Here is a 13,588-nt window from a genome sequence, read left to right on the forward strand (position 1 = left end):
CTAAAGCAGTATTTTCGTGCACATGTAAATGAAATGCATACCTATAGGTGGATGTGAAAACCTATCCGCGTACTTCACCAAAGTATCTCTGGATATCCTTATGTCATGTGTTGACCCTGGCCATCCCGCGACAATAGAAGTGAAGGGTATCCATGTCGACCAACATGGTTGACGATCTCATCATCAAAACCATCTATCATCGCGCAATGAGCGATCTCTGGTTGTGTCCACGTCGGCAGGGTGGTACTGTTTGCGCTGGCCAATTGGAAGGAAACGTTCCCTTCGTAGAAAAAAAAAGGCGTGGTCATTTCCTTCCTCGAGAAGACAGAGAGAGGACGCACGCCACCTCCTCCCCACCTTCGCCAGATACGACCGCCCATTCATCGCCGCCACCCATCGCGTCGCCCGCCCACGACCTTCTCTCATCTTCCACCCGCGACGGCGTCCCGTCCACCTCGAGATGTACGGCGACGGCGTCCCGATGGAGAACCCTGGCCGCAGCTGGTCGCCGGCGCTCCTCCGCTGCGCGCCCCAGGTGACCCCCACGGATCCGCGGCGCCGAGGGCGGCGCACACGGTCCGCGACCTGGCGGAGGAGGGGAAGAAGCGGGCCGTGTTGCTCCTCGTCTTCGCCTTCGGCCTCGCCTTCCTCATGTCCAGTGAGTTCCCTCTCCCCCCCAAACCCTAGGGCGCCCACCCGCCGGCGGGGCGCGCGCCCCGGTCCGACGCGTCGTTCGGTCGGTCGGTCGCCGTTGGTTACGTGCCTAGGTTTTATGCCGGCTGGCCCTGATGCGCGGGCGCTAATTTGGGGGGCGTCATTTCAGGCGCATCTGTGGAGTAGCGATATTAGTCTGTTCAATTGGTGTTGTAATTCGTTGCATTGGGAATTGGTAGACTGGACTTAGCCCTGAGTAGGTAGTTTGCTTCCATTTTAGCCGATTGGTGAATTCTTTGGGCCATCAGAAATTTTACTGCTATTTCAAGATGGCTGGAATTTGTAGTGAATTTTACATGTTGCACTGGGGATTTGGAGACTGGACTTAGCTCCGAGTAGGTTGTTTGCTTCCATTTTAGGTTTTTAGATGGTTGGTGAATTGTTCAGGGCATAAGAAACTTTACTGCGACCTCAAGATGATTCAAGTTTGCGATGAAATTGTAGAAGTTAGAGTATATTAGCCGATGGTTGTAGCCGGATTATACCATGGAATACATGGTGTAGTCTAAAGACAAGGTAAATATACGAGCTAGACATGCAAGTTTGATGTTAAATTGAAATATGGGCCAGCAATTTTATAAAGTCTTTCTGAAAGTTGCCAAAAAAGAAAGGCTATACATATCAAGGCAGATTTATATTGCAGTCACACCATTTTTTAGTTCTGTTTGAATATTGTTGCTCGCTCATGGCTGTGCTGAATGACTGATTTTCTCCATTGCAGTGACAAGCTCTTCAGTCTGGATTAACTTCCCATTCGCCATATCTTTGATAGTTCTGTTTCGCTACCTATCACTTGACTATGATTTCCGTAGAAAGAGCACAACAACCACAGATCGTGATGCCAGTCGCCCACTTGCCAAAACAAAAAAGTATTGAATTAAGCAAACCTTCACTTACCCAGAAGAATGGAAATTCCAGTTGGAGGAGCAAGGTGAACTCACCTCCAGTTGAAGCAGCATTTGAACAGTTCACAAGGCATCTTGTCACCGAGTGGGTAACAAATCTTTGGTACTCCCGTATAACACCTGATAAGGACGGACCGGAGGAACTCATCAGCATAGTTAATTCTGTCCTTGGAGAGATTTCTAACTGGGGAAGAAGCATTAACATCATCACTCTGTTAACCAGGTTAGAAAGTTTGTTTTATCTCATCAAATGCACGAACAGTTGTATCTTTTTCTTTTCAGAACATTGGGTGTCTTACGAAGACCTTATGCAGGGACCTGGTCTCATATGCAATAATTTGGAGCTTTATCATTCCTGTGAAGCTAAGATTGGAAAAGAGAAGTTTGTTAGACTCCCGACGGAGCGTCGTGATGCTGAACTGAAACTCGGCCTTGTAGCTCAAAGCAAGTTGCATCCAGCTTTATTTTCAGCCAGTGCTGAATACAAGGTAAAGACTTTGTTGATGTTTAAGCTTTTTGTTATTGCTTATAGTAAGCTGCTTAGCTGCAAAGTATCCAAGATAAGGTTGGCACCTTGATGAACACTTTGGTTTGGAACTGGAATTTGGATTATGTTTCATAAGTAACTTGGCTCCTTTCCCCAGCTCCCTTTCATGCCAAATCCTACAGAGCTTTGATGATGTTCTGTGCCAATTTTCTTTTAGAATTATACTCTCCTTAATGTTTGATATTTGATCCTTAATTAGTATCTACTGCCCATGATTCTGTTGCTACTGGAAGCATCGCCTTGAATATCGTTTAGCTTCGAAAGGGAAAGGTTCCAATTGGGGATTTTATTACTGTTAGAGGGTAGGATGTTCAACCGTGCATTCAATTTTTTTTCTCTGACTCTGTATTGCTTTACTATTGCGTGAATTATATTTTTATCCAGTTTTGCTCCTCTTGATGATTGGAAGTTAGCATTGCTCCTGTTAGAGCAACAGTATACCAAAACAAGATCCAACCGAGCTAAGGATGTAAGTTCACTGGATTGTCTTTGAATACTGTTTCGCTTATGCATTATTTACTGCTCTTTGACATGGATTAGCTTGGCTTTGCATCTAGGCTCTCTCTTGCTTTCCCAACAACTTCAGAAGAGATTTCTGGATCAGGTATGGTGTATTCAGTTAGCATTATGTCTATGAGTGTAGGTTATATGAAAGTAAACAAAACCATAGTTTTTAGTCCTAAAAAAAGAGAGGTAGACTGAAGAAACTATGTCCTGCTCGAAAACGACTTGTGTACTTACAACTAAAATTAGAAGAGGTGCTCCAGTTCACTGTGCATAAGATATTAGAGCATACACATGATTATTCCTTTTAATATATCCCGTTGTATGAGAACGGAAATGCATGTACACAAGGCCATATTTGCTGCTTAAAGTAAAGAAATACAAATCAAACTTTATCTACTCACGATACGTGTCTACTGAACATGTATGTATAACATAGATATCAACTACAATAGCATACAGTTAGTATCATGGAGTCAGTTAGTACATATAAATTTATTGGAAGTTTCTTGGTCTTAGCAAGCGAGCACAAGTTGCATAAAAGGGCAACCTGGTGCCTATGCATTAAACAAGTTGCATACAACAGAATAATTAAATTGTACAAAAATCAGATGCCTATGCTCTTAATTATTTAGTACATCAATTTAACCAAAGATCAGCATTAAACTAACCAAGTAGATACAGTCGACTATAATTAGTCCGCTTTTCTATTGCTGGGTAACCTTCTTATGCCATCATTTTCTGAGTATTTTTATGCTGCAGGTATCAGGTCTAGAGCCAATGGAGAGAAGCAACATCATGATGCTGCTATATCTTAGTGGTCTTTCTTTCACAATGGTGATCTGCTTCTTATCTGTTCTAGGTGTCACTGTCATAGCTTACTTGGCATAACCTTCCTTCTTTTGATGGTTGTCAACACACATTTAAGTCACACATACACCATACAAGGTATTGAATAACATATCCTCTCATTTTTACAGGCGTTTTTCGTTTTCCAGAATTTTTTGTTATAGCATGCTACTTCTATGTCTTGGATATATAAGCTAAACTCAACTGGAAGTAGTATTTGCTAATTATCTATTTGCAATTCAATTGTTTAGTTATTTTAGGGGCGTTAGTTCATTGATTTCATGACTTGTACCTTTGTTGGGTACTTTGCAGATGCAGAGCCTTTGGTATATGCAGCCGCACTCCCTTGCCGCCACCTGCTACTTCAAGTCCGCCGACGGCCACGTTGGAAACTAGGGCTTCTCCATAGCCCGCCTCAATTCTACCTCGCCCTCCTTGCTGGTATACATGCATCTCATTCAGTCTGTTCGTTGTACAACTTGTAGTGTCCACAATTCAGAAGTAGGAGTTCACAGAAAACTGCTTCTCTGAATCACTCATTGTTCAGTTTCGTTCTCTTGTGGTTAATTCAAAGATCCATTGCCAAAAGTGTGAATATGAGTGCAAATATGCTTGTCTTTTGAACTCTGGAACTGTTGCCTATACATGCCTATTATTGCTGAATATGATGGAAATGTGGATGTTCACTGTGGTACTAATATAAGACCTTTTATAGATCTCTACTTTAGAGATCTATAAAAGGTCTTATATTAGTTTAAAGAGGGAGTATTTATCAGGAAGCAGCTTATAGGACTTCCAATAAGCAAGAAGTTTCATATAATTTTCCTGGATGCAATAGGATGAACTTTCATTTTATTGGAAGGTGCTATAGTATAAATTTCAAAGACCCACTTCAGTTGTTGCTGTTATGGTTTTATAAATCTTAAACAGAACAGTCTTTGGGTGAATACATCTATTGTATTTTGGTGAATAAAATGCGTCAGACAGATCCCCACTCTTCAGCAGATCTTATAGAACATTCAAATTGTCTATTAGCTAGATTAGTTTCTCACTGCACTTTGTTTCATTTTTTTTAGTTTGGATCGAGTGTGAATGTAAGGAAGATATTGTTGTCACATAGTAATAATCCATCTATGAGTTACTAGGAGGTAGCTCATGCATGTTGATTGTGCTTCAAGGTACAGTAGTTTGTAGCATACAAAATTTGTGGTTTGTATAGGTTGTGCATCCTAGGAACAAAGTTTGATTCGTAGGTAGCTGAAGAAGCGAACGACTTTTGTTCTTTGCATTGCAGGTTTCCTATATTCCAAAAATTAATGTGTATTTAGGCGTGCTATGTGACGCGTTGAGAGAATATGATGGGAGGAGGAGACACAACACTCCACTCCACTTCCTATTCTTGCCATCACGTTGTTGCCACACTTGGGCTGGTTCTATTGCGCATGCTTCTTGCTATTTGGAATGCATCGTTCTTATTATTTTTAGGTTAGCTATCATTTGAATTGATAACAGGACAAGGTTATCAACTCTTTCTTGGCTAGGAACATATTTTTGCAGGCCAGGAGGAAGCTTGAGAACTTGCTGCCCGATCTCGCCAGGGCGATGAGATGGAGGCCTGCTCACTGCTGCTCCACTGTTCGCTACACTTTCAGGGCCTCAGGGAGCACCTCCTTACTGACGACCTCTTCCTCAACAAGCTCGTCGTGGAGTGCGTCGTTGGGTCAACTCCAATGTCCTTTATTTTGAGAATTCATCATTCACCGCTCTGTAGACAGATCGTTGCTGACCGTCATTACCACCTATATATACTCAATGTAGTGTGATTCTTAAGGCCGTTAAGAGTCGTACATACGTCAATTAGTGTGCTTCTTACGCTGGTTTTTGACAGTATCTACAAAGTGTATGCTATGATCAAAACTGGCGTCCCCTTCCTTTTGAACCAGCTATACAGTTGATTGCTACTAAACCAAATTTAATCTACTTTTAGCTCTAACGATTTGGTTATTGTCATTGATTAACAAGGTTGTCAGTTATACATGCATCTGTGCAGTAAATAAAGAAAAAGACAGCAGAATGGGCGCTTCCAACCTGGCACCGCACATGCACTGTTCAAGAGGCGCGCCACGGGCGCGCCCCATCCACTAGTTTGGAACAATTACATGAACTAGATTACTCGTTGCGCCAATGGCGTAAAGGCCGAGAGGGAGCCAAGTATTGTAAGAATATTTACACACCCAAGTCAAAGACCAAATGCGGCCAACACTCCTGCATCCTCTGCTTGGAAGCCGCTTCTTTTCTCACCGGATCTAACATAGATACATGATTCTTCAGGAGAAATTTTTAGAGAAAATATAAAGCATGGAACGACTTCATTGAGACCATACCACCATATCTTCATTTAGTTTCTTTGAAAATCTAAAGGTCTAAGAGGATGGTACATGTGAGAAGCTGTGAATCCACAACAAAAAACTAAACTAACTTCCAAACAAACATTTCAAGTTTGGAAGCCACAAAGAAGCAACCCAGATCTCTCGTTGTAGTGCAGGTACATGTCCTTAATCCTGCATCCACAGCCCATAATTTTTCAACACCTAAATCCACGAAATCCAACCAAAGGAAATCATGGCAGAAACATGCGCCATGGCTTACGTCTCCGAGAAGGACTTCTTGGCATTCTTGTGCAGGTTGAACACAGCAATCCTCGCTACGAGCTGCAGAAGAACCACACAGGCACCTTCCTTCACCTTGCCCTTGGGGAGGAGGAGGGCAACACTTGCAGCGCCGCAACAAGGCTTGCTCCGAGTGTAATCATCATCATTCTTAGATACCTAAACAAACAACCAAAAAAGAACAGGTTATGAGCAATCAAAAAAGATGAATTACACGCACGAAATAATATTATTCATTTGACAATTAGTCCCAAACAAAGATAGGACACAGCCGCTTCTCTAGGAGTGCCCATACGATTCGAGTTTAAATTTCAACACTATTTTTCCAACCCATATAGCACACAGTATTTATGTATGCGTCTCGGAAAGGAAAGAAGCTTAAATCCCAGTCTCAATACAGCCAAAACTACATCGAGATACATTTCTTCAACGAATCACAGAAGTGTAAAGCTAAGATTAAATTATAAAGACTATATCCCTCCTTCCCCACCAAAATGTGGCCACATTCAGGCTTTGACATCCCTTAACTAAATTTCAAACCATTTGAAGATCACAACCAAATATACTTTCTTAGAAACACCACCATGTAAAACACAGTAAGCATTCTAATACAAAGTTGTGCTCTTGCATTGATATGTCCAGGATTAGATCTCCTTAACCTTACTCCCTCCATTCCAAAATAGATGACTCAACTTTGTACTAACTTTAGTATAAAGTTGGGTCATCTATTTTAGAACGGAGAGAGTACTTTACAATGATACATCTCTGGGATATGAAACGGACAATCCTGCTGAACATAATCATCATGTTTGTGGAAAAGATAAAGGATTATAGCTAACTAATGCATGATGGTTATTAAACAATTAGCACCTGAATGCAAACCTAAGGGCCTCTGCCTAGCATGATAAGGAATAAAGATATTAAATGTTCAATCTGATTCTTTTGCTATAAATAATGCCTCAAAGTAATACTATAAGAAAGGAACAAAATAGGAAGAGACAGGGTACCATGCTCTCACCTACAATAATCTATGGGTTTTCTGTAGTACTGATCAAACCATCTTTAAATAGCAGTGCTGAACGCCAATTTTTGTTCGACACGCCAAGAGGAACCCAACAAATACACCTGCAAGCAATAAAAGATGGGTTAAAAGTTCACCCATCTAAGCAGGTATCCAACTAAAATCAGAAAAAAAGATATAGAATGGTCCAATTCCTTCAGGATATCGGCGAACCGAATTAGAGCAGATTGACAGGAGTATAAATACCTCAGAACTAAACATAGTAAAGTAAAAATAAAAATACTTTATCAGCACATTCTTTGTACCAAATAATTGCATAAGGTCATCGAACTACGCTGGTTTAAACAGGGCACATGGTTCAAAGTCAGAAATGGGAGGGGATGCTCCTGGCTGCTAAAGCAGACATAATTACTAAAACAAAACATTAAGCATACTGCAATAACTAAGTTCTGTTTTCAATAGAATTCATGAGATTATTCCATTCTCAAGCAAGTGCACACATGCAGAACACCTTTTGAGTGAAGAAGCACAATGGAAGACATGATTGAGGCAAGATTATAAATAAAATAAAAGGACAACCAACAAAAATATTTGCGACAAATTATTCTAACAATATGGGTCATTAGTAAATTACCAGTATCATGTACCCCTTGGCTTCCTCTGCAAACGCCTGCTAAAGCAGAGTAGAGAGGTACCAGGTAGCTTGCTTTTTTGCAAGACACACAAGCAGGTGTGAAGCTGCACAAGAAGATACCTTAGAGAAGTCGTCAATGGAGCCAGTCGGAGCGAGCCAAAGAAGTGTGTGACCTTCCGGTGGCCATCATACGGGTCGGGGTACTCCTCACGACAGAGAATCCTCGTGGCGCCGTTATCGCGTGCTAGGCCTGGGGTGCAAAAAAGTTAGGGCGGCGAAAAAGAATGGTGATGCTGCAGCGGACGACGAGACTGTCTCTCAATATTAATATGCCATCATATTTCATATTGGTAAAAAGGAGATTGAAATGTAGCAACCTGGCATAACTAATTATCTATACTAATTATTGTCGGATGATTGCATATAATCACTCATCATGAGTAACCGACAGACTGAATGATGGAGTGAGAGGAGAAATATATTTAATGAAATGGAGTAAGAGAGAGAAACTTGAAAGGAAAAAACTCAGCACTTGCAAATGAAAAACATCATATAAAATGGATAATCACCAATCAGGCGATTTGTAAGATATAAGCTTGTTGTTGTGATTATCACAAATCTAGTTGATGGATGATTGGAATCAGCTATTTCACTGAATAAACAATGGTCATGGCAAAGTTTCACTGACGGGAATCAGCTACAATCACAGAAATGTTTATGACTGGTCTTAACAAGTAGCAAGCTTCGGTCTTGCTCACAGGAATAAGGGATTTGTATATCTATGCGACTATGCCATGTGTATTGCACCCTTTATTTAGACAAGCATGCAATGAAAATATATTAATGGCACAGTTTCAGTTTTGTGCCATGAAGAGAGGTCGTCAAGTGTGTTGTCCAGAACAGAGATGACCATATGTATCAAGAATGTTGAGGTACGGAGAAAATACACTCTCTCGGGAACACAAGCAGGTTAGTATTTTTTTTCTGCATTCTCTGGCAAATACAATAGTTAATTGGGCGCGGAATATATCAAACTAAAAAATGAATTATTATTCCGTGATGGTAGGAAAAGCAAACTTCCCACACAGCAATTCATACTGTGATATTATGGGCATATACTAAAGTATTTTGAGAAGCATAGAAACAGTTAATCTTGTTTGGTACCTTCCTTCTGTAGCGATCGCTTCAGGTACATAATGTTGATGTGCCATCTGGTGTCCAAAGTAGATATGAAAGCTAGTATATTGTATACATAAAAATTATGCCAAGGATTTCTCTATTTTGACCTTCTTTAAGTAGGCAAGTATTTTCCAGATAACAACTTCGCTTTATTACCTCAAAATTGATCAACTGGTGTGCCAATGAATAGAGCTATAGAATTCGATAGGGTCTGTACTCATGTATTCCCAGATCCTTGCAATTCGGACAATAAACATCCAGCGATAGGACTTCCTGTTCACGTCCTTTAGCAGTCCTTTAGCAGCAGGACTCCATCAATTAAATCCTGCTGATGGTAAAAAGAGAAAGTGATTACTACAGTCCATAGGGTAGTTGGAGATTAGCCACAAAGAAAATAAAAGGGCAGAAAGCTCTAAATAATCTTTATCCATTGATCAAATACAAAAAGGAAATAAGCCAGAATATTTATCCATTGATCAGTGTCAAGAGAAAGCATGTCCCAGTTATAATTGTTTCTACTGGCAAATCGTCTAGTTTATTGATGCCTATGAATAACATATTAAATAAGGCAGCTCAACTCATGCCTAACGAAGATCCAAGTTTCAGTAAAGCAGAAGAATTGATGTTTTCCAAAAATTTCTTGCAGAAATTAGCACAAATCAAGGAAGGTCACCAAGAAAAACAGCAAGCTAAAAATTAAAAGAGAGGAAGAAACAACACTGTAATAATGGTTTGAAAAGCTTGATTTGGTGTGAGCACAAACTGTGAGAAAAATCAAATGTGTATGTTTAGTTCGTGTGTCAATTTCACAAAAGAGCAGGACCTAAGTTACTGCTGCCCAGCATAGAGTAGCACTACCCTCAGTTGCAGCTTCAGTCCATATAAAATAGTCAGTCCACCAGCAACAGAGGCTATAAACCTCTTCTACTCTCACATAACTACTTCAGTCTGAACATACAGTAGAGTTCATAACTGAATCAAGGGGGAAAATGAGATGTTATTTTTTAAATGAGACGGCATTTTCTAATTTAACTTAACGTATTGTAAGTACACGAGTTCCTGACATGGCAGTCTCCCCAACAACAGTTTGAAGTTGAAGCGAAATTGCACAAATTTTGTTTTAGCTACCACACCCACCGCTTTTCAGCTTAGGTACCCTCAGAAAAAATCATAAACACATCACACTAATCAGTCTATATACATGACTTTACTCGATAATTAGAATCACCTCCTGCCTCATCATGTTAAATGTGTGTGCAGAATGTTTGTATTGGTAATGTGAGCTAGTCCTCATGATGCATGTGGCATTGCATCTTTGCAGGATAAGGATGCGTGTGGCATTGCATCTTTGCAGGATAAGAGCTTCACCTTTATCTTGAAGACACCTCCTGCCTCAGTACTGCTCCTCAAGGCTGCAGGTATGCACCCGGTTGATTAGCACCAAATTTTACATAATTTGAGGTTCCTGCACCAAATTGAAGATATATGGGGATAATTGGGCAAAAGGGAAATGCAGTAGCTAGGTTGATTTGCTAGTGTCTGTGGGGGCCTAGGTTGTTCAAATTCCATAATGATACCATGGTTGAGTTTTAAGCATGTGCAGACAGTAGAGGGACTGATTAATGATTCATTATGCTATTATTAATAATTTTAATTATAAATGCATATACGAAAATGTTAGCGTACTGACAGGGAAAGTGGTCTGTGAATTGCTATCTGCACACCAATTTCGCACACATGGGAGATACTAACCCTTTATCTGTATCTGATGAATTGCATATGGACCTCTACAAAAACAATCCTTTGAGTTAACACTTATTTGAATTATTTGGGTACAATGAAATATGCATAACTTAACACATTAAATTTTTTGTTCAGCTAACACTGGGGTTTCTACTTGGCTCCAAGTTCATAGTATATAAGCCTCACCAAATTTGGTGTCCATTTCATTTTCCCTAACTCTCATTCTAGGCTTTCGTTACTCCATAAGGCATTGCATCACTGACAAGCAGGCCAAAAAAGCTACATAAAAAATAAGCAGGCAAAAAAACAGCTTGAACCGCATCCGCTACTCCGTTATATACATACAGTTTCTTTTTTGTCTTTACTTGGCACAACTTCATACTGTCTGTTGGATTGATAAGTCATTAGTTTCTCTGAAATAAACAAGTCATAAGTTAGTCACCAAAATTTCTACACATTTGGTTGATTCCTCAACTTTCTGTTTACTGTAGTTTATCTTAGGCTTTATAGCTGCTCAGTGAACTACATGGTTCCTTATCTCCATTTTATTAATTCTGATTCCCAAGCATCGAAAAAGGCTCAAAGGAGCCACAGCGACCAAGTACGCACGATCGCCCAGGAGAAGTTGCCTGACTTGAACTGCAAAACCATCAAGTCCGCCATGAGAATCATAGCGGGCACTGCCGCTAACATGGGCATCGATGTTGACCCGCCGATCCTCGTGAAGAAGAGAAGGTGGTCGAATTGATAGAAAAGGTAATATGTAGTCACCTGGCTGCTAGAGCATATAGAAGATAAGCATGGACGATGAAGAACTGATACCACGGACGCCTCCTGTACATCAGCAACTGCACAACCACATACAATGGCTCCGACTAACATAGAACACCAGTCCGCCATTGAGAAGATGAGCCCAGCCAGCGGATCACGAATCGACGGGCACATCAACCCCACCATCGACTTGATGGGAACACACCCATCTACAACAGAGACCAAAGGAAAAGCAAGAGCATGATTACTGAGTTGGAAAGAAAGTAAGAACAAAACACAAATCGAGAAAATAAAGTAGGAGATCATCACCACATATAAGACGCATCCGACGACGATTTCCCTGCCACCGCACCTCTTTTCCTCTCCCTCCTCTCCTCCTTCTCTCTCCGTCTTATCTTCTCTCTCTCCTGCAGACCAAATCGAGAGAGGAAGGGGATTAGAAGAAGGAACTCACGGGGGGAGATGCAACCAGAAGAGATGGGGAATGAGATGGCGCCTGATATCGCAGAGGGTGCGGCGAGGCGCGTCGGCTGGCGCGGCTACTGCTTCCCTCCTCCTGCCGAGTCCGGATCGAGGTCGCGCTCCTCGGCTCGAGCTCCTCCTGCCGAGGACGGATCGAGGGCGAAGGGCACCGGTGGAGCACGGGGCGCGGCTGCTGCTCCCCTCCTTATATTGAGTCCTACTCAAGGGCGAGCTCCTCCTGCCGAGGCCGGATCAAGGCCGACGGGCGCCGGCAGAGCAGGGCCGGCCGAGGCCGAGGCGGCGGCGGCAGGAGAAGAGGCGGACGAGGCCGAGGCGGCGACGGCGGCAGAAGAGGAGGCGGCTGCGGGGGCGCGGGCTAGGTCTGACTGCTTTTCCTCTTTTCTCTCGCTGCCGCTTCCCCTTTTATTTTCTGTCGTGCCTGCTAGCCCAGGTCGCCCGCTCGGTCGCTGCTCTCTCCGAGGCGCGCACCTGCGAGACCGACAGATGGGCCCGTCGCGGCTGAAGCGGAGGCGCGACCGCTGGGTGCAAACGAGGACGGTAAAAAAACGCCCTGCCAACCCACGAACGCCCCTGGCAACCCACCATCAATCGCTCCTGTTTTCACCCGGACACAGAGACGCACACACCGTATCGCTGCTAGGCTGGCCCCCGCGCAGGCCTGGCCCACTCGTCAACTGCTCCTGGGCCGATCGCGGGGCGTACAGAAAAACGAGCGGTGGGATTTTCACCAGGCGACGGAAATTACTGTTATGCCGCCAGCGAGGTGAAACGTGCGCGCAGGATGAATCTGAATCCGCGATGGCGCTGGATGGGCGGGTACTCTAGCAGCTTTTATATGTTAGATATGCGAACCATCGATTGCACCCATGCAACCATCAAAGTGAGGAAATTTCGCATCCCCAAGCCTATCATGTACAACTCTGAACTCTGGATCACTTGGTCGAATGATGTCCATAGCCATGTCGTTCAAGCATTTCAATACTTCATTGAATTTGCGATGGATAACTTCAGTTGACCTCTTGAAACGATTCTCCACTTGGCTTACGAATTGAGGGCCCCCAACCGTCCAAAGAAACATACCCAATGCTCCTTCTGAACTCATGTTTCTTGTTCCTTTCAAGCCATATGTGTGTACAAGTGTATGATGCAATCTATCAAAACAAGGCTTGTACATCCTGAACATGTTATAGCAATCTTTTGGAGAACTCAAGTTCTCGGTAACCAACTATTGTCCAGTCATTATAGGAACTCTTCTCTTCTTTTTCATGAGATACTTCTCACTATACATGATACCAACAAGTGCAGCCATCATGTATTTTTTCTTCCTTTGCCTCCTTGAGGTTGCCATAGCATCAGAATCAGTTTCGGACTCCTCACTATGGCTGCCACTTGCGCTCATCTACATATACACATAAATATTAGGAACACATGCATGTCAGGATCAACATGAACGATAACATCAAGAGAAATAGTATTCATCAAGTCTCACATGACATAACATGAAGGCAAATATAGTTCAACAAGTCTCAAGTGACATAACATTAAGGGAAATATTGTTCATCAAGTCTC

At 42.3% G+C, this 13,588-nt stretch overlaps 1 protein-coding gene and 1 long non-coding RNA gene across 6 annotated transcripts; both read left to right on the plus strand.

Moving 5' to 3' along the window:
• Positions 1–280: 280 nt before the first annotated feature.
• Positions 281–5,512, plus strand: LOC123044907 (uncharacterized). Of its 5 annotated transcripts, XR_006420718.1 has the most exons (8): positions 287–658; positions 1,436–1,842; positions 1,934–2,107; positions 2,551–2,635; positions 2,724–2,770; positions 3,533–3,618; positions 3,832–3,960; positions 5,061–5,512. It is a non-coding gene; the product is annotated as an uncharacterized lncRNA (long non-coding RNA). The 5 variants fall into 5 exon arrangements; XR_006420719.1 differs by having other exon boundaries at positions 281–658; positions 1,934–2,635; positions 3,433–3,618; XR_006420721.1 differs by having other exon boundaries at positions 288–658; positions 3,433–3,618; positions 3,832–5,512.
• Positions 5,513–8,748: 3,236 nt separating this feature from the next.
• On the plus strand, positions 8,749–11,513 carry LOC123039208 (50S ribosomal protein L11, chloroplastic-like). Its single transcript, XM_044462469.1, has 3 exons — positions 8,749–8,775; positions 10,344–10,440; positions 11,257–11,513. The coding sequence occupies exons 1-3, from the start codon at positions 8,749–8,751 to the stop codon at positions 11,511–11,513; spliced, it is 381 nt and encodes a 126-aa protein (XP_044318404.1).
• Positions 11,514–13,588: the final 2,075 nt, after the last annotated feature.

This window comes from Triticum aestivum, chromosome 2B (genome assembly GCF_018294505.1).
Source record: "Triticum aestivum cultivar Chinese Spring chromosome 2B, IWGSC CS RefSeq v2.1, whole genome shotgun sequence".
NCBI lineage: Eukaryota > Viridiplantae > Streptophyta > Magnoliopsida > Poales > Poaceae > Triticum > Triticum aestivum.

What these genes read in the sequence shown, in the direction of transcription:
- LOC123039208 (XM_044462469.1), top strand. Translation starts at nt 8,749, where the DNA reads ATGACCATATGTATCAAGAATGTTGAG. An exon ending in TATGTATCAAGAATGTTGAG is followed by an intron (nt 8,776 to 10,343) that starts GTACGGAGAAAA and finishes GCATCTTTGCAG; the next exon opens with GATAAGGATGCGTGTGGCAT. An exon ending in ACTGCTCCTCAAGGCTGCAG is followed by an intron (nt 10,441 to 11,256) that starts GTATGCACCCGG and finishes TGTTTACTGTAG; the next exon opens with TTTATCTTAGGCTTTATAGC.